This window comes from Silurus meridionalis, chromosome 1, assembly GCF_014805685.1.
Source record: "Silurus meridionalis isolate SWU-2019-XX chromosome 1, ASM1480568v1, whole genome shotgun sequence".
Lineage (NCBI taxonomy): Eukaryota > Metazoa > Chordata > Actinopteri > Siluriformes > Siluridae > Silurus > Silurus meridionalis.
Genome location: NC_060884.1, coordinates 21,329,285 through 21,351,175, shown reverse-complemented (window position 1 = coordinate 21,351,175; position 21,891 = coordinate 21,329,285). Strand labels below are relative to the sequence as shown.

General features: G+C 37.0%; 2 protein-coding genes across 21 annotated transcripts in view; one reads left to right on the top strand and one right to left on the bottom strand.

The window, feature by feature from the left end:
• szt2 (SZT2 subunit of KICSTOR complex) overlaps positions 1–3,725 on the top strand; it is a 106,911-nt gene extending 103,186 nt beyond the window's left edge. For 19 of the 20 annotated variants that reach the window (XM_046857565.1, XM_046857616.1, XM_046857611.1 and 16 more), the window contains 3 exons: positions 481–594; positions 1,822–1,890; positions 2,345–3,725. In XM_046857565.1, the coding sequence (XP_046713521.1) occupies positions 481–594; positions 1,822–1,890; positions 2,345–2,488 (327 nt within the window). In that variant the 3' untranslated portion in view covers positions 2,489–3,725. The remainder of the gene's footprint in view (positions 1–480; positions 595–1,821; positions 1,891–2,344) is intronic. The other variant, XM_046857548.1, reaches the window with a different exon arrangement.
• A 2,474-nt stretch (positions 3,726–6,199) lies between these two features.
• On the bottom strand, positions 6,200–15,830 carry hyi (hydroxypyruvate isomerase). The gene is made up of 8 exons (XM_046858652.1): positions 15,305–15,830; positions 13,189–13,300; positions 12,166–12,280; positions 11,172–11,250; positions 10,955–11,004; positions 9,477–9,546; positions 8,107–8,241; positions 6,200–6,523 (listed from the first exon to the last, which is right to left on the bottom strand). Exons 1-8 carry the CDS (start codon positions 15,501–15,503, stop codon positions 6,468–6,470), a joined length of 816 nt encoding a protein of 271 aa, XP_046714608.1. The 5' UTR covers positions 15,504–15,830; the 3' UTR covers positions 6,200–6,467.
• Between the last annotated feature and the right edge of the window lie 6,061 nt (positions 15,831–21,891).

The following is a 21,891-nucleotide window of genomic DNA, read 5'->3' as shown; positions in this document are numbered from 1 at the left end:
TTCAGTTAATATGCAGCTTGGAACCTTGAAAAGTATAGTATTTATTGTATATACATAAAAATATTTTTGTATTAATACAAACTTATCAAAAAAACCTTTTTGGAATGTATTTAATTTTGTATTTAATTTAAAACTTTGTTTTGACCTTGCCGGGGGACGATTTGCCTTAATAAACATATTTTAGAACAAAAGAATACGGTTTGGAGATATTCACAAATATTCACCTCAGATATTTTTTTTTTATAAAACCCAGTTTTTGTAAAGCAGTTCAAAGATGTTATAATCAGGGATTCTTTTAAAAGAAATGGTGATCAAACACAACAAAAAGAATTGTATTAATTGGGCAATTTATAATTCACACGTCACCTACATGTATGTATTCTGCACTATAAAAATCTAAAAGTATATAAAATCTGTTCATCCATTTCCAGGCATCTAAAATTGCTAAGCTTTCTGATGTGAGTGCTTGTATGTTGACAGGAATGCTTTCTGACGATGAATCCTGCCTGGTACCAGAGTCTGATCAAGGTGCTGCTCTCACGTTTCCCACAGAGCTGCAGGCACTTTGTGGATGACTGCGGCATTCACTACCTGGTAAGAGTTGACTATTTGAACGCTGTGTTCGAATGGAACTTGTAATGATGTGCTTTTAGTGTGTGAGGTGTAACGAACAGATGTGCAACATTTAACTGGTTGAAAAAAAAGATGTTGCTAAGTAGCAGATCATTAGGAATGCTAAAATTCTTCACCCTGTCGTTTAACTGGAAATTAAGCTAATGATTTAGCTTGCTAGCATTCAGACGTGTAGCCAAGTCCTTCCCTGGATGATGTAAAGAAATAGTAAGAGTGAAAAACTACAGGAAGTAACATTTTACCCTTTTTTAAGCACCCTGCTGAACTGCATAAGCTAGTTTTCTTTCTCATTTTAAGAACTAATTAATATAGAATGGTTTTGTAATTTTTCTCTTATTTTTATTTTAATAATGGAAGGTATTTTAAGGAAATTATAATAATATAATATTATCAATTATATTATTATATAATTAGTTATAATATAAAAATAATTATTTCTTCTTGATCATAAATATAATTAAAACCTAACACATGAAAAGCACATCTGAAGAAATAAACCTTCCCCTAAACCTCCAATGATAAAATCTGACTCTTAACTGTCCGTGTCACTTGTGCTTTTCAGAAAACAACCATTTACTATCAAATAGTTTGGGCTTTGAGCATTTAGGGATCAGAAACTCTTTTGTTATATCCACTTCTCTTCAATTACATTTCCAAATTATGTACCCTGATTACCTTTTGTGTTTTAATTATATTTCTTTTTTTTTTTTTTTTTTTTGATTATTTAAAATGTATGCAACAAATTAGCATGAAATCATTCATCAGCATGAAGCCTTGAGTCACCTTGAAGTTTGCTAAATTAAACAGAGCTTGTTCCACTTACTTTCAGAGAGAAGGAGGCTCATCTATTTTACATTTCCAGACCTTTGTGATTTGCAGTGACAATTGCGTGCCTTTAAAACGTTAAATGAAAGTCTCAAAAGGGATTAAGTGAATTTAACATGGAATAATTGTCGCCGTCTTTGGACTGTCAGGTTTATTTCTGCATAATTCCCTAAATGCGAGACTTCAGATAAAAAAAATGGGTTTTGATATTGCTGGAATTTTTGGTGTCTGTGCAAAGAAAAAACAGGGCATGTTTAATGCTTTATTAATTGCTGAATGAAAAAAAAAATAATAATAATCAAACCGGCAAAAGACATGTGGACTTGACACATTACTGGTTTGAATGTTGCTGTTCATTTTCAGGCCGTCCTTAACCAGAAGTTCACCGATTGCTTCGTGCTCGTTTTCCTGGATTCCCAAGCAGGAAAAACGGTGAGTAGCTCATATACTGTAGGGTCCTTAGAATATATATATTTTCATGCCCCTGTGCACGAAGCAAACTTCATGAAATATTTTTCACATGGGTTGGAGTGGAAAATCGTGAGTGGCCTGCTATAGAGCTCTGACGTCAACTCTATTGAAAATGATGAATTGGAACATTAACTCCAGTACCCGACTTTACCTACACCCTTGTGTCTGAATGAGCACAAATGTCCACAAGCACACTCCAAATCTAGTGGAACATCTTCTCAGAAGAGTGGAGATTTGTATAAATAGGCACTAAGTGTGGAGTTGGTTGTTCAAAAATCACATATGAATCTAATGGCCAGGTTTTCACATATTTTTTACCAATATAGTGTGTATGTGTATATATTTATTTAACAGGAAAAGTTAATAAGGCAATATGTATTCACATTTTTGTTCTGCACTCTCCTGCCCACCAAAGAGCTTGAAGGTGGTTTTTAGGGAGCCGTTGCCGTCCCAGGCGCAGCCGAGCAGCAGTCCTCCTCCACAGCTTGTCTCCATGTACCACCATCTTGAGTCTGTGATCAACACAGCCTGCTACAACCTGTGGACTGGCCTGCTGTAGGACACTGACGGAGGTGGGAACACTTTAGCAAAGGAAAAGGCACTGTGAACCTTTATCGTGGATGTATGCGCAAATCTGCTGTGTGTGTGTGTGTGCGCGTGTGTATATATATATGATGAGCATTTAGCTGTGCATCGGAGATAAAAGCACCTGCCGGGACATGCATATCCATTTTAATATTAGCAGAAGGTTTTCAGAAAACTACTGAAAAACCACCAGATGAATTGATGTGTATGGGTCTGTAGAAGCGATCTAACCACTGGATACATCAATCCAATGTGTTTAAGAAGGATGCGCTTTGATAGGGTGCTGAGTGCTGCTGAAACGGAGAGGAGAACTACCTCACAGTGAACGACTCAGACTCAGTAACTTCTAAATAGTGTTTATTGCATATTTATAGCCTTCAGGACCTTTTTGTCAAATGCCATTGGTGAGTAGAACAGTAAAGGGGCATCATGATGATTTGCCAAAGTCATAATCGTCTTATTCATCTGAGATTTCTTCATTGGTTATAACACCCCCCCCAAACACCCCCCCAAACCCCAACTCGACTAAGCACCTTTGACTTAACATTGGCATTTATTGGGCATTATTGTGTATACGACACATGTGCTCTCAAAGTAAATATGAAAGCGTATTACATGTGACCACGTAATGACTCCTGCATGTCAGTGTGTACGCGATAACCACAGCTACTGTTAGCAGTGCTAAGTAATCACAATTTCTTCCATCAAAATGCACAAAATTCCCTTACTGCCATTACTGTCAACCCAGAAGTGCCTAGTTTTTCTTTCCTGAGGAAACTGCTACATCGTCTCAGCGTCGTGAGAAGGATCTTTGAAAATCAAATTTCGGTTGTGGCTTAATTCTGTTATTGTTGTGTGATGAAGAGTCTGTGTCTGAGTTTACAGATAAAGCAGCAGGGAGATGTCTACTAACGCACACACATTGCATGTACCCTAGGGCTCAGTGAGAGCCGTGTGGTTTGTGTGCGTGCTAGCCAAATATTAGGGATCTTTTACGAGTGCTTCTGATTAACATTGACTGTCCTCTGGTGGATAAGACAATGTTCACACCTTCTTTTGATTTGCTCTTTTTTTAGATGGACACTGGACACTGACTCATTGGGTGCATTTAGGCAATATTATAATCAGAGTGTTATTAATTGTACATAATGTACATACTGATTAATTTGTAAGTATGCAATGTAACAATAAAAGAGAAGTTGATACCCAAACTGCTGTGTCCTGGATTAAGACTACACTAAGCCGCCATAGAGGTCTCTTTGTTCTTCTAATTCACCGCCCAGTTTGACAGAAAGAGAAGGCTAGAGGAGGATTCTCGGGAATGTGGTGACAATGGTAGGTTAGTGCATGAGACCTGGTCACAGGTGACATTATCATTAAATAACAAGTATTTAATAAGTCGTTTACAAATGTGGAACAAACATGACATGTCGAATATGATACCATTAAATTTTTTTGTCAGATTTCTCAACGGGTCATTGTAAATGTAAGGTCTGGTCTGACGATGATAAATTTTAGGCTCTCAGTTGAAAGATCTATTAGAGATTGACCTGTTGTTCGACAGGCTGATTAATCAGCTTTTTTAATTAATCGGCGTCAGACGATTGTAGGCTCGGGTACCAAAACCCGGTGACATATGCACTGATTTGAGAGGTTTGAGTTCCGTAAATGTTTAATGTAAGCAAGTTTTTGTATCACTTCTTATTACATAACTGTTAAATATTATGAGATGATTGAAGGGATGGATGGGAAGAAAATCAGTCAAAGATATCGGCCCAAAAAAACATCAACAACAAGGCATCATATATCGTCCATCGGCTGCCAGGATTTCTACATATCGGCATCAGCCAGAGAAAATCTGTATCAGTTGCCGTCTAGACCTAATAATTATGAAACCACATATTGATGGATATGATGAACTTCCAGGGGTGGGCCGTGCATTTGGTACCTGGGCCTTCAGTGGGGACTTACCCGACTTAATCCACCTCCTAATACCACCACTATCATCTCGCAATTATAGAAACCATCAATACTATACAAAAACGCAATCTAACAATGCGCAGCATTACAGAGAGAGAGGCATTTCACATTTGGAGGGTGAATACCATTTTACTAAAGCAAGAAACCCAGTTAAGACAAAACATCTACACTACAACCACAACTGTGCACCTACATCATCTGGAGCAGTTCAGAATCAATATATGTCTCACAAGAGATGCAGACTCATAATGTGCACCGCTCCTCAGAGGCTGTAATCCAGTGGTACGGCTCGTATTCACTGGTCTGGAAGTGGCGAACATACCCTTTCCTGGGCTGAAACACACTAGCTAGCTTCGGGGTTGGCCGACCTCCTCACGTTGTCTAGCTTTTCTTGAAAATGGATTTTTAAGTATGTCCGAGACCAAGTCAATTTCTCCTCCTCCGTAGGCATTAAAAAGTCTAACTCAGATGTATTAATGTGTGCAGAGCTAGAAACGTGTTTTGGCAGTAAAACTTGGCTGTAACAGTTTCCCTCTGACCAACCAATCAGAGGACGGAAAAATGCTGACGGTATTCTGTGAGGCGAATTTGAAATCTGACTGGTTAAACAAACAGACTAATTTCTTATAGAGACGAAAGTAAAAACGGTCAGCAGAACAGACTTTGCAGGCCCTGGGCAGATTAGATTGACATGGCAGCACATAGAGGCTGAAATCTGATTGGACAAAAAAATCTAACATTCACAAACACGTACTGGAAGCAGTGCAGCCAAGAGAAACGTTACGAAATAAAGATAATAAACTGTTGGGAAATAAATAAATACAATTTCATGGAACAAATGTTAGAATTAAAGGTGGTTAATGTAGGTCAATGCTTCTGATAGTGTTTAGGCCAGCAGAGAAGGCTTTGCTGGCCCTGACCGCCCGCCACTGTGACCTTCAAATACTTAAATCTACTTTCAAGAATCTGCAAAGCAACTTTCAAGGAGCAGCTTCAAACCAACATCATTTTATTGTGAAACAGTCCGGGAAAGGTTTCTCCACTGTGCATGTACAGATGTGAACTAACAAGGGTAAGTGTGTCTAATAATGTGAACATGGTTTTTAAATAATCCACCACGACAATCCTGTGGCTGACGTACTCATACCAGCACCACACAAAACTCCCCACCTGCCATGTGTACCTATTGTAATTCATTTAACATAATATTACATTGTGAAATTTACAACGTGTACATCATAGCAATTTCCTTCAATTACTGTTTGAGTTCGTATCGACGTTCAGGCAGTCCTCGACAAAGCATTCAGTTCTACACTTATATGGTTCCAGACAAAAGGCTTCATCCAAACAGTCCTATCTGTAAATCTTTGCGTAATTGCTGCCCCAATTTCAGAAAATGCACCTACATTTTCTGTCCTCAGTTTCTGCAAAGCATGAGAGACGTGCTAAATCTCCCTAAATATGCAAGTAAGAGATTTCCTCTTAGATTAAATGTTGCTGACAGCAGATAGCTGACACAAACAGCTCTATTATATTATAATAACACTGAAACCTGGGACTGGTCCCAAACCACTCTCTCTATTCTCTATATAGTCCACATGGTGGACTACATCATACTCAGTAACTCGAGTTTTAATTTAGTAGAGTGGTTGCTGTAGCGTCAATATGGCCGTGATTTAAGGTGTTTTGGTAAAACAACTCCACATTACACAGTGACAATGACTTTATTCAAAAACATCAAATCACAATCATCGACAAGTTTTGCCTACAGCTCGGGTTTCACCATCGTTACAGCATTGTGGCTGAATCCTAAAGCACAAATCATTTTATTTATTCATCTAAATAAATGCAGGCAATGTGCCACATTTTGCATATTCCACATGATGCATTGTTTGGAAATGAGCTGCTTTGTTGGATTTCATTAATGGGTATTACAGATCTGTCCAGAATGAGAATTTTAAACATGTGACTTGTCAATGTTTACTATCCCAGTATTTCTTCACCCAGTCCAGTCCTTCTTCTGTGGAACCTGTGAAGAGTCGAGAACCATTTCAGTGATAAAACGCCTCTTTTAACTTCAAGAAAAAAAAAATTCATTACAAAATGGGTTTTGTGACTACAGATAAATAATTACCTGGTTTCATCTTAAAAACATCACATTTGCACAAAAATTCTCTTTTATTCTTGGTAGTTGCTCTACTTTAAAAAGCATCCAGTCACTGATAACTTCTCCAGCTGTCTCTTGTGGGCACACCTCTGTTCTTTCCAGGTTTCTCTTTCAATAATAAATGGTGAAAGCCAACATTATATATATATATATATATATATATATATATATATATATATATATATATATATATATATATATATATACGTTCTACACATCTCTGTGTACTTTAATTTTAAAAGATATTAGTTTTGTATTTCCTATCAAATGTACTTTTATTGTGAATTATTATTTATCATTCTGAGCACTTTCAGCATTGTTAGCTGGACAGTCATTAAATCAGTCATGTGCTCTCACAAAAAAAAAAAAAAAAAAGATATATGCAGTATTTGATCAGAGAAGTGAAACTGGCTTGACTATAACAACCTGTCAAGAAGATTTACACAAATACTTATGTATATAAATTTATGAAGTGCTTAATTAGATTCATAAATCTACATGTGACCGAGTTGCATCTTTACATCCTTGATAGTCGAATACAATGCACATCGCTGGTCCCCTTTTATGCCACACTTTTACAACAAACCTCCAAAAATGGGAAAGTTACTACAGCTAACTCTAGATGAAACTGATATTTAAGTGCTGCAATCATTTCATTACTTCCATTAATTGGAGTTACATTAAAAGATTGATCATCTTTACTAAAATTTGTATAGGTATTAACCATTAGGTAACCGGGGCTGCTGGACAATTCACACATTATGACTGGCTCAAGAATTCTACTTGAGCCAATGATTTGTTTTAGCTCTTCACTGCATCATAACTTGTTGCTAATATATGCATACAATTAGGAAGAAAAAAAATTTTTTTTGTGTTTTGGTTTCTTCCTTGTATGAATTCAATGATGGCATCCTTAAGATACCAGTGTACTGCAGAGTCTGGTGCAAAACTTGCTCTAGTAGGCTGACCTGAGACTTTGAATTACTTATTCTGTAAAAGACTGTAGAAAGAACATTACTCATAATCTTACATTCCAGTGCTCATGTTAGTTCTCACTCTCCAGTGTTCAGTATTGTTTAATGATTTATATTTGCACTCTTGATGTCACCCAAATGAGGATAAGTTCTCCTTTAGAGTCTGGTTTCTTCCTCATAACATCTAAGGGAGTTTTTCCTTGCAACAGTCACCATGGCTGCTCATCAGGGATAAATGCACACCGTTCACCTTAACTCTTAAAATTCTGTAAAGCTGCTTTAAAACGATGTCTGTTGTGAAAAGTGCTACAGAAATAAACTTGACTTATTATTTAACATGAAGTAAAAAAATTTTTTTATTGTGTTGAGATCCACTGCATTCTCGCTTTTACTTTCAACTTTAAAACTATAGAAAACAATATGCTGAACAGACACACTCAAATCTCTTGAGTCAAAACCAGTCTCACTCACCTAGAGGTTTATATTCACAACCCACGTATCCCTGATAGCCCAGTTCCTCCAGTAGCCTAAAGATGTAAGGGAAGTTGATCTCCCCAGGACTATCAGGCTCATGGCGATTAGGGACTTGCGCAATCTGGATGTGACCTGCATGACACAAACACAGAAGCTATTAAAGTAATAAACTTGATTTTGTTATTTAATTAGACTGATTTCTTAAAATGATTCATGGCACAGAACCATAGCAAGTAAAACAAAACATGAAATGCAGTAATAAAATGAATGAAATGATCGATAAAAAAAAAAAAACAACACATTGAAATATCAAATAATCCTGAAATCATTTTCAACATACACCTCGCAATCGAACTTAACGCAGAAGAAGGACGTTTTAATGCGCAGTGAAGGACAGCATTTCTGTGACATCTTCAATGGTAAAAAGATGTAAAAGGACATGACTCCAGTTAAAGTTCATTTAGTGCAGTTTGACCTTTAAAGCCAGATAATAAAGCAAAAGCACGTTCCATCCTTTCATAAACTCTTCTCTCATGCTGTCATTATAGTTGCTTTGATGTAAACACATTTTTTTTGTGTGTTTCTTAGAACTGTGCTATTTATTTGCACCGTTGCATAACAGGCCATCAGATCCTTAACCAATTCATGCAAATGTATATCTTAGGGGAAAGAGAACATTTCTGTGGTTTAGTTCTATATGTAGAAATAAGCATCGTTATAGTCACTGCATAGTGAATCTTCACCAGGACCTAATTTTCTGTTTTGTCTGTAATTGCAACTCTTTATATTTTCAAATGGTCCAAAATGCAGGGGGAGGGGAAATGAATTTGATTAACACTTTAAAAAGCAATCAATTACATATGTTTTCTTATCTAGGCAGTGGCAATGTTTGTTCCCCTCTCTCTACAAAGGTTTATTAGCAAAACGATTGTACGTTTGGAATAACTAAAGCACCACCAACTTTGGAAAGAATCTGTAGGAGGTTCTCATGTATTTTTAACTTTCTTTTAAACTGTGGTAGGGCAGAAAACAACATCTTTCCATGGAGAAAAGGATGCTACTAACAATGTTTCTGCATTTATGTGGTGATTATATATAACCTGATGAATGCTCACTATGTAGCATCTCTGCACTTTTCATTAAAGCTCCTACCACTTCCCCGTCTGCTTACATCATTACTACAGACCAATCACTGCACGGGTCTGTGACGCATTCAGGTGTTTGTTGCTTTTTCATCATCAAAGGAATAGTCAGGAGTGATTATAAATCATACAACTGAATGGATTTTGCTTTGCTTACAAAAAAAAAAAAAAAAACATCTAGTCTGGAAAGTTCAATCCTAGATGACGAGCATATGTATTTCTTGCCTATTAAGGGGAAGTATCTCCGGATGTTCTGCGTCAGGTTCCCGTCCATTATCTGCCAGTGGAAAATGTCCTGCAGGAAGGAAGAAATGATGGCTAATGTCAAGTGCACACAAAAACCTCAAGAGAGTTCAGTGTGTTAGAGGAAATCTCATGCTTCTCAAATGATGTTTTATCTCCACTTTTCTTAATCACACTGAAATGAATCCACCTCGCTCTAATGTTTCTTCAGAGTAAAAGCTGACAACAAACTGAGAAGCATTATAGCCATTTTCTCTCCTGCCTAGATTTCTGCTTCAGGCTGCACAACAAAGTCACCAGATCTGATTTATTCAGCAACGAAATCAAGAAATATAGGAATGTGGCTTTTTTTCTACCTTTAGAAAACAGTTAGGAGCACGTCACTACCATCCATATTAGGGTTACTGCACATGACATAGCCTTTCCTGTCTGTGCAATCTCTACAACCTTTTATATATGCTACCATAAATTAGTCCTTTACGCCAAGGCTGAAACTGTTATTATTTAGCACGTTGTCAAACTCAACCAATTCTGCCTGTGCCACATATGCATTTTTGTTGTACCTTGAAGAGCCATAAGGCAAGTCTATTAATTTATTTATTTTTTTATTATCTATCATAAAGATTAACACCAGTGACCTAAATGGTTGCTACCCTAGAGCTCTGCCGTGAATTGTAGATAGTGTTTGGGGAAAGAAAGAAAAAAAAAAAAAAAAGAAGAGAAAGCAGTTACTACAGGCCATTTCAATATTATTTTTTGGAAGGTCACGCTGGCTGTATAAATCGAGACACAGGGCCTTGAGGATGACACTTGCTTTTATAAAAGACCAAAAAATGTGTGCTTTTTTATCAGAAAAAATGCAACACATTCAAGGTGCTATTCTGTTCAGTATCATGATGAATAAGGCAGCTCTGTACACTCTAATCACTTCATCACTAGCAGTAGTGCAGTCATGTGCAGCACTTTGTAGTTGGAATAGTATCGGTAATTGTAGAATGACCTAAAATTCTATACAACACTGCGGACTCTGCAAAAGCCTCTACTTTTCCATTGTGGTTTTGGAACATAGTAGAATGTTTTTTTTTTTTTAAACCTATTTGTACTCTTCCTTAAATTATTAAGCAGGGAAAACCGCTTTCCCTCTTCTAGAATATAAGGAATGTGCTTCATCTGGAAATAATGATTTAGTTTTTCTTTTTGTGATGACTATGTCATCTGTAGCAGCATAGCATAATGTTAAGAATATAGTTAATATAGTGCTATTCTGGTAGACCTTTATACTGATTTGTTGCAGGCATTATTTCGAATACCTGACTAGAATAAAAAATAAAGTGTATACAAAACTCAGTGTAAAAGCTGTGCATTGAAATACTGCTAGTCTGTCATTATAGATTAGCTTTTACGCACGGTCCCTGTTTTTATATGCGTGCATTGAAAATGAAATGCTTTGAGGCACTCACCATCTGCAGTTTGATATTTGGATGGTCAACTTTCTGAAGGATAGCAGCCGCTATAAGCAATAACAAACATCCGTGGGGCAAACGTTTTTTTTTAAATAGCAATTACAGTTAAAGTATATGCATCCTAGGTTTGTTTACCATGTAAGCGCCTTGTTTTGCACACAAACCACATTTTGAATACGATATAGGTTTCGGTGAAACTTCAAGAAGAAATTACCCTGATGCGGAGAGTCCAGAAAGTACTGAGGGTCCGTTATCCTTGTGTTGATGGGCTCAATCAATCCCATAATGTCCTCCTGTAAATTAAACAAGCTTAGCTGTTCTTGTGCTCCAAATATATACAGTACTAGTTAATAATACAAACACTGTAAAATATGCAACAAAAAAAAACTAAACAAAAAAAAGTACATTTTACGTTCTATTCAAATAAATTAAAAGCACAAATTATTAAATAAAAAAATTGGGGAACATGAAATGGCTGTCTACAGCTGTTAAAGTGTATGTATCCAATATTTAATTTACAAACACATGTTAAAAAATAATAAAATCAATGTAGCAGTAAAATTTTTTTAAATGTTACTCAATTTATCAACAGAAATAAATGAGTTCTTTAAGGAACTGCCACCAATGGTACTTGGGTTCTTCCTGATTCTTACTTTATCAGTGCCCTTTCCAGTGTTGACTCCCTCGTTAAGGTTAAGGTTAAGCTCTATAGTTCCAGCACTGCCACAGGGAGTTATTTAATACTGAAATACGACAGGGAAGATTGTGCTGACACTGTGCTCTGAACCCAACTTTACTCCAGTCTGGGACGTGCAAAGAAACATTTTTCTGTACTTTAAATACAAGTATATGTAAATAACAATAAAATGTATCTCATTGTTGATGACTGTTGGCGCTGTATCCGAGTTATTAAACTTACTGTTTAATAACTGTGTTTTTGTGTTTGTATCGTCAGTCATTACAAAACATGGTGCACTCTTGTTTCTATGTTCATATTTTTCACAATTTTCGATTGTACCTTTTTCTATTTTCATGTAAAAAAAACAGCTGTCCAAATCAAATCTTTTTAGTTTTGGTGTCTAGCCATGGAAAAAGAGTCTCCAGCACAACCAAGACCAGTGCTTTTCTTACCTATACAAAATTTACTATTAATACAAATCCTTTAGGAGGAAAAAAACAAGAACAATTAACAGGTTACACTGTTTTACCTTTGATAGGACATCAGCAGCATATTTTAGGTTCTGCACAAAGGTAGCTTCCATTTCCACACCAACCTCAGACAGTTTTGCCCCTGTGGGTACCCGGCCTGCCATCACATGGATCCTGCAGAGAAACATGTACACAAGTCCAAGCCACAAAGAGCAGTTTCTGTTTATTCCTCTCCTATGATGTCTTAAGTATCTCCTCCTATGGAATTATTTTAATTTTCAATTTCCTATGCTGTTTATGATTTTTATAGAAAGCTCTCCAGAGAGATTCAGATTATGTAGTTGGATGAGTCCAATTAACATCTTTAAGGTTAATGTCTCACTTACACAAGTGATAAAACAAGGGCGGTGTGATATAGAGTTGGGTTTTATCTCTAATGCAAGTGTGAATTAAAATACTTGCTAAAAAGGAAGTGTAGTTGCTGCTTTTCGGGAACATGTACAGTGTCTGTTGAGTGTAGCATACATTAACACTATGAAAACACTTATGCTATTATGCAGTGAACAGGAAAAGTGTCAAAACTATTTCATATGCTAATTCTTAACAGTTTTTCTTTTAAACACTATGTATCTTCTCATACAGCTTCATGAGAGAATGTAACTCAATAGGCTTTTTTTAATTCCTCAAATGAATTTTCATTTCGAAGCTCTAAATGAAAACTACTTGTTTGGGGAAACAAACTAAAAAAATTTTTTTTTTAATTGTTTAAGCAAAATCTTGAACTTATAATAACTTCTCTATTTACATTTGACTCATATTACATAAGCATATGTATGACTAATTTAGAGACGTAAAGACAACGAACAATATATTTTCATTCTTGTGTCTGAAGTTTTCATTAATGTGTGTCTGTGTGATTGCAATAAATTTATCATTTGCCTTTATTTAGCAAACAGATCAGGTGGCAACATAAGGTTCTGACAAATTATTGTGTATAAATTAATTCAGCACCTGCTGAAGAAGAGCAGAGGCAAACATCTTGTGACCCAGAACAAAACATGTGACTAAAAAGCTAACAATACCTGTTGCAGTCCAGTGCTTTAGCATATTGTACAGCCTGAGCCAAACCCTGTCGAAAATCCTGCTCTCTCCCCGGCACAGCACCCAAACCCAGCTCACCATTCTTCACATTTCCTGAAATAACACACACACAATTACTGTTGAGTGTTGAATGCAACTATGAGTTTAAATGAAATCATGCATGTAATTAATCTGCCTCCGTGATACAGAAAGCATTTTTTCTGCCGCTTCAATCATTTAATAGAGTTTCTCATCTTATTGAACCGAATGTGCTTTGTGTGCTTTAGTGCTTTTTGCAGCTCAGACAATTGTGAGGAGATGAACACTCAGAGTTAGTGTACAATAATCATTTTTTTATATAAGAATATTCATATCTTCATCCTATATATGGATACAATATACTAGTTATTATTGAAATATCATCTTAAGTAAAAGAAAGAATAGAATGTAGGGATAGAGAAGTTTTGTGTGTCTTAGGATGACAGGAATAGGAAGCTTATCTATGAAGAGGCATTGTGGCTGCAGGTGTCATTCCATAAAAGCAGACAGAAAGGTACAGCTGTGTACCACTGTATTTTACACTACAGTAAGAGTATAATAGCAGCATAGTTCCATTCATGAAGATCATCAACAAAGGTTTACTTTAAAACAATCCAACATAACTAATCTAATCAAGAGCCTGTAGCAGGTGCTCAGAGAACCTCAGGATGGTTTCAGGATGGAGCATTTCAAACAGGACAATGGTTCCAGATTTCCCTGCTCTAACAGACCTTCTTCATGGTGATTTGAAACCCTGTAACAGCACAAAAGGTTTATAAATTGAGCAGAGAAGTAGGTCTCAGGGCCTGGAGCTGGACACACTTGCACAAAAAGAGTTAGGATGAAAGTCCCAGCTCTCAGTGCCTGTCAGCCAAGACAAACACACCAAAGCTACTGGCCTATTTATAAACAATAAAACACCAGAAGCACTATATCTGTTCATATTTCGCCTATGAATTCTGAAGATGTCAGTAATAATACAGTAATTATATTGTGGACAATGTTTGTGCATTTTTATGTTACATCATGTTTGATCCATAAACGATACCAAACCGCAGCCAGTAACCTGCACCAGTTAAGCTTAAGGCTGATCATTAGTCAGGGTGTATATTTAAATCTAAATTAACTATACATTTAAAACTAGTTCATTGTAGAATTTCAGTCCAAATTATACAGGATATTTTACATCCACGATTAAGACCACTCTAGACACATTTATTTTTACATACTTTTGCATTTTGCTGTCCAGAAAAAGAAATGACACTTTTTATTTAGCCACTGCCTTCCACAAGATGTATCGTACTTTTCAAACATTTCACCATGTAGTATAAACACAGACTCAGCCAAGTTGCTTTGGACAGAGAGGTCTAGCCAATGAAAATATTTTAATATATGTACATATTGACAGCACGGTGGCACACGTTTCCTTGTCCCTGGTTTTATCCTGAGCTGGGGTTACAAATTCTTCCAGTGTCTATGTGGGTTTCCTCCAAACTCCTAAAAACAATTGAACTATTATTAGTTAAAAGATTACTCAACATAAACTACCCCCAGTTGAGAAGAAATGAGTAAATGGTGCCTGGTCATGCATGGTGTAGACCGGTCTAGTGAATATTGATTAATTGATTGATTGTTAGGCTGGTGATCAGGAGGTTGTGAGTTCAAAACCCAGCATCACCAATCTGCCACTGATGTGCCCTTAACCCTCAAGTACTCAGTTGTGTAGATTAGATCGAGTTACCATGGATACCTCAGATAGGGGTGTCTGCTAAATGCTACAAAGAAAGAATAAATGAATCGGTCACGATTTAACTCTCAAGCTTTGGATCAAGTCGAAGAGAAACAACTAGAACTGGAACCACGTTCTTCTTCAGAAGATAATCAGGTCAATATTAGTGGCAAAAGCAAAAAAAAAAAAAACAATAAACTAGTGTGCATGTTGGATGAGCAGCATTTTCTTTGGCAAGGCTCTGACAGGTAAATAGGCACTGTGTATGGTCGGGAGAGTGCTCTGCAGCTGTGTACAGTTCATTGAGTGTGATAGTTGAGTTTGACTCGGACATGTCTGTGTGCTCTTACCCGGGGGAGTGTTTATAAGAGCCACCTGCAGTCCTGTTTCTTGTCGGACTTTCTGCAGCTCTCTGGGGTCAGAGCTGTACAGCCAAGCCGCCTCCACAGCCTGGAACCCTGCACACGCAGCTGCACGCAGTCTCTCGCTCAGCTCGGGCAGCTCGGTGAACAACCAGGAGATATTCGCGCAAAATCTCAGAGAGGTCATGTTTCCTCATGTGCTCGGCGACTTGCACTGTTGACTCTTTATCTAACCTACTGAAAACACACACACACACGGACGATCAGGCAATCTAATCAATTATTAACCTAACGCTTCCCCTGTTAGCATGCTAGTCTGTAGTATCAGCTGTATCACAACGCCAGCTAGCATGTTCGGATTCATTTGTGTGGTCTCAGTGAGAAAGCATATTTTTCTTATTTTGTTTGTATACAAATAAATAAAAATGGGCGAGGGACAGGAAAACTTGTCTTTCAGTTTTGTTTTGTTTTCCCAGTCCGCTTGTGCGACAAGATCCGCCTCTGGACTGATTCTGCTGTCCAACCGTCGAACTTCAGAATGCGAACTGGCCAATCACAGAGCAGGAGCCGGGACACAATGAGCCATTCAGTGTAGAGTTTTAATAAGTTCTTAAAAGGATAACTATGAGATATGAATGAGGAGAAATGACTAAACTGTGAAATATATATATAATATATTGATAACGGATAAGGATGAATATAACGTTGTGTATGTCATTACCGAAATTCCCTAATACTTCCCACTGTTATTATATTACCCCCAATATCCTAATATTTCCCATTGTGTTTGTCTGTGTTACCCAAATACCCTAATATTTCCCATTCTGTTGGTCAGGAATGACGCCATTTTCCCAATATTTCCCATTGTGTTTCAAGTCAAGAAGCTTTTATTGTCCATTTAACCACATATAGCTGAAACAGTACACAGTGAAATGGGACAACGTTTCTCCAGAACCCTGGTGCTACATCACACAACAAAGAGCTACACACAGGACACAGAGATAAGGACTAAATTAGGTTGTCTTAGTCCAATAAAGTGCATCATGTGCAAACAGACAACACAAGACAGTGTGGGACATATACACAAAACACAAAATAGTGCCGCCAGTACACCTGCTGTATGTCATACAGTACAATGTGCAAAAGAGAACTGTATACAGCAGTGTACTTGTAATAAACACAAAATGTAAACACAAAAGGTTGTGCAGAAGGTTGTTTGTCAGGATTACCCCAATTCCCCACACTTTCCGATTGTGTTTGTCAGGATTACCTCAATTCCCCAAACTTTCCAATTGTGTTTGTCAGGTTTACACAAATCCCCTGATATTTCCCTATGTTTATAGTTACATATGGGTGCAAGGTAGTTTAGTTACTATTATCATTTTTGTTATTAGAGCTATAAATGGTTGTTCCCTAACCAGCCTTTCAAAAAAAAAAAAAAGAAAGAAAAAGAAAACAGCAAAGCTCATCATGAACAGTACAAAGCACTTACACCGGAGGCCTTCCATAAATGATAAATAAATGTCTCCTAGTAGAATGCCTCATCATTTTGATGTTTTTTTTTATTTGTTAAATAACAGCATTTAAAAGTGCTGTAGCATAAATATGAATAAAAAAGTCTTCAATAAACTATCTGCTGTGTCTGCAGGAATGTGGAAAACATTTAATAAATTTGAGACTGGGGTGATTTCAGGTGCAGCTGGGAATGGAAGCGCTATGGATGAGCTGTCGAGAGCACAAACCTTGCGTGGCTTTGGCACGCTTTGTGTCTGACAGTCTTAAATGGATTGGAAACTGAAACACTGCTGGATAATCTCACTTTCTGAGTGTGGTTCAGTCCTGCAGTAAGTCAATACAGTAGAGGCATTGCAGCATTATGAATGTGACAACTGGATACTTATTGACATAAAAAGTCATTCTCCACATTTGATAGCACAAGTGTAGCATCAACTCTAAAACAGAGCATTATAGATATATGAAACATGCTGATTTGTGTGGGAGTGTCCATTATATCCAATATATAAATTATAAAGTTTCTTTCAAATCTCAAAGCCATTAAATATACTGTAATTAAGCACTAAAAGTCATTGTAATCCTTTTTTTTAATTTTGCATATTTTGAACATGCACATCACCTTTTATTTAGCAAACACTCTATAAATGGGTTGGCAAACATTCTTGAATTTATCAGGACTGTATATTTCAAAAGATCTAGATGAATATGTTTTCTTGCCTGTAAGCTGCTCACACTGCATATAAACTTTGTACTTGTGTGCTTGCCATGGTAGGTATGCATTAACAAAGCTTTTATAAAGTTTTGCTTTACTTTATGCTTTGCCCTCGTGGGAACTTCGACACTCTGTTCACTGTTTAACGAGAGAGAGAGAGAGAGAGAGAGAGAGCAAGAGAGAGAGGAAGTGATCATGATATTAAATAAATATAGGTTAGCCAACAAGGGTCAGGTGCGTCACATTAGTTATTGCCCCACTAGTCCATCCCCAAACTCCTTTTCAGTAGTTCAACTTGAGTTAGGCTTTGGTGGACCAGAGTCGGTCCCAAACTGATATATAATTCCTTAAATATTGACAAGTATGTCACTTCTGGAGTGGGGAGATCTGTGGGATTGTGTACACCTGAAGCACTGACCCACTTGCATTTGGGAGTAAGGTGTTTTTGCTCTCCACAGCCTCCACAGACCTGCTTCAGCCCCATTCAAACTGTCTGAGCAACTTCGACATCCTAGGGAAAAGAGAAAAGAGACGAGGAAAAGTAAGTGTGGGAGGATGTGGCCTGGACAACAGGCTGAACGGATGCTTACAGCATGGTAAGATTCATCTTTGTCTCCCAGCCTGTCAGTGTCTGCTGGGTCGAACTCCCTCCTGAGCGGCAGGATTGCAGGTCCTTGGAGAGTCGGGTGGCAGACTGTAGGCTGCCAGCTGGGCTTCCCTGATCAGCAAAGTCTGGATGCGGAAGCCCCACTTGCACTTAGACCATCCACACAGTGAGGCCGTACCCTTAGACATATCGAGGTATATATCATCCTGACATGATATCTTGAGATTATTCAGTAAGGGAACCCCAGCCAACCATTCCTGTTTCCTTCAAACAGACAATACATTTATAAAGTAAGCGCAAGCCCTCTCTATTTAAGGCGGGCATTGTTATTTTCAGTTCCCATCTGCCATCTCTCTCAAGGCCTCAGACCATTCACGGGTAAACAAAGTAATAACAAACCTTTTATAGAGAAAGTAAATTGCGTAGGGGTGAGCTGACAGATAATGTTCCTGACTGTTCATTTTTCTTTTCCATTTGACGTGTATGGATGAGTTAGTTAACTAGCATGAGGTTTTTTTTTTTATGGATTTCAAAGAAGCACCTGTTTGAGGTAGTAACTTGGGAGGATCAGATTAAAGCAATATATCATAGTAATATAGTAATATAGTAACATAGTAATATCTCTGGCTGAGGGTCTATATGTGACATCATCTGTCTTTTACAATAGAGGGTTTTATTTTTCACTAATATTTTATGATAATATGTATAGGTAAATAAGCTGATTGGACTGCCAGGTCTCAGGTGGTTCAACTATAATGTGCAAAAAAGACCATAAAACTGCTGCCTGAGTAAACCACATACTTAACTTGATACTGTGTTACAGGGAGGCTGATTTATGTCGTGAGGAAATGGCATGAACTTGCTTATGCTACTACTACAGCAGAGTTACTGAGTGCATAATCAGCATTAAGGGAACTACAGTAAATTATATTAACATGGCATAATATATTGAGTTTGAAGTCGACTCCCAAACCCACATTGGTTCGCTGACTCGGATTTAAACTGAATGCTTTTTATATCTGTTTGTTAATCTAAAGAAATAAAGTTTAAAATGTATGTAATATAAACAATTGTGTCAAAATGCAATTAGTTCTTCTTCATTATAACTAGCTAAGTTCTGCTCTATGCTATTTCAAATCTGTTTTTCATTTTCACCTCATTAACTTCAACAGTTTTAATTCGCGACAGAAATGGCATAAAAGATGACTCGCAGACATTAAAACTTGTGCTGATTCCCTCCATTATCTGCTCTGAGCCTCTTTCTTTCTATTTTGTGGTGCATAAAGGGATACCCTGAAGTCCATCATTTCAATCTGTTTAGCAAATATATTCTTTTTTCCCTATTTGTAAATTCTGTTTATGTTTCTCACTGTGAACGCACTAGACCTTTAGGAATACATAAGCACAAATCAAAAAACACCACAGCTAATCAGAAAAAACAGCAGCAAATTTGCAAACACATCAACATGAACTCAAAACGGTGAGGGTGGGTCTATACGAAACATCACGTTTAAACACTGTGCATGATAATGACAGGGAAAGAATAGAATAGCAGTTGTGTTAGCTTGTGAAGTCGTTTGTTATTATATTAAGGAAGAGTTCTTTGTTCTGAATAACCAGGCTTTGTAAGGCAGGTTTTCAGAATTATCCTAGACACATTAATGCTATGCAAAGTTGACAGCATGCCAGAAAAAACACCATATGAATGACCTTGATAAAATATTTGATAAAATATAATCATGAATAAAAGCATCAATAGATACATTTGGATACTTATTTCCTGACATACTAAATGGCAAGATTAAAATATTATTTCTTTCTACTTTTTAAACTCAGTTGTTTGTGAAGTAAAACAAGCAGTTAGTGATGTAAACTGCTGTAACAGTTCTGTAAGGTAATATCAAATTCAGCTATAAGAATAATAGCTTTTGTCTGAGGGCTCTGATGCAACACACAGGTACAAAAGCTTCATACAGTTACAGACACCAAACCAAATATTAGATTCCCAACCTAGTTATAGCCTAGCCCCAGATTCTTACATGTAATATAGGAACATTCTCTCAAATATTCTCGATGAAGGATGGTGAAACATTCATTTACTCAAAGTGAGACTCTAATCATTTATGCTAGTGTTACCTCTCATATTCATTGAAATATATATATATATATATATATATATATATATATATATATATATATATATATATAAAATTTTATTTTATTTTATTTATTTATTTATTTTATTTAGCCAGGCATGCATGGTAGAGCACTTGTTTAGAGCAAAATCCCTTAGAGGCAAGAGCTGGGGCTACTGGGGAAGGCAGGAGGGTTACTGGAGCAGGAAATTGAAAACAGGATCTCAACAAACTTCTTCGATCAGAGCACTAACAAGCCTGCTTTAGGGATGACCGAAAGAAACCTCTGTATTTATTTATTTAGACTTCAGGACTGGAGGTTTTGGTTACCGTTGGCGCTCTGTGGCAAATATTAGAACTTTATAAAGTGGACTAAATGAAATTTTACCTGACACTTTTTGCAGGAGAATGTGAATGTGATTAAATATGTCTCACTCACTGTCTCCCTTTCATACACTGTCTCTCTCCTTCACTTTGTCTATCTTTTATCTAGTGTTTCCCACACACTCTTGCTCATTCATTGTCTTTTACACAAACTGTCTTGATCATGCTCTCCCTTCTCACTCTCACTTACTCTCTTACTTGTCTCACTTATTTATCTCCCTTTCTTCTCACTCAGTGTCTCTCTGTCTCACAGTCTCCTTTAACTTGGTTTTTCTTTCTTATTCCCATGGTCACTCACTCACTCTGTCTTTCAATCTCTGTCTCACTTTTCTTCCTTTCTCTTGCTTATTGTTGCTCTTATATGAGTCAAAGTGAGCCAGTGAATGGAAGGATTCTCTCACTGTCTCATTTTGACTCTTTTTTTCTTTGTTAATGCAATCATGCTCAATGTCTCACTCTCAAATATGATTGTCTCTCAATCACTCTCACTGTTCTCTCAGTAAGTTTAAATGTTATTGGTCGTACTGATTTGGCGGTGTGACGTAAAGTTGATCTAGATTTCATTATTGTTCAAAGACGAGCGGAAAAAATGAATTTAAAACTGTTTTTTGTAAGGTGTTAAGTATGCCCAGGTGTAATAATTAGTTTAAATTATTGTTACACCTGAGCACTGGGCAATAAAGTCCCTGATTCTAATATATTTCATAGTAATTATTTTGAAATGATTCACTGTCGTGTATTGTACAGCAGGACCGAACAAGCCAACTTTAGAAATGTGCTTGGGTTGCTGTAAAGGGAAGCAAATTCCCTAAATCTTATTATAGCGCTGGCCTGCTGAACGCTTCCTAACAGCTCAACCTCACCAGAATTACAAACAGGACCGGAGCAGCGCGCTGAGCAGAATAGGCGAATAATAATATCCACAGCAACAATGAAATTAATCATGGAAGGAAATGGATTTGCTCTGCAGGGGAGGCGGTGGATCTGAGGCCGTATTTGATACACAGTACATGTCACCAGAAGCAACACAGTAATAAAACAATTTCCTTATTGGATATAGAGAATGGGTAAAGGCTGTGAGACGTGTAGCCTCTCAGTTTCTTTATTAGACAATGCATGGCCTCAAACATCAGATATTACACCACTTTGTTATTCCTCTAATATTGCTGCAAAAAACATAGTGCTTCACTTAACACTTGAGTCATAACACTTTAAAAGATTT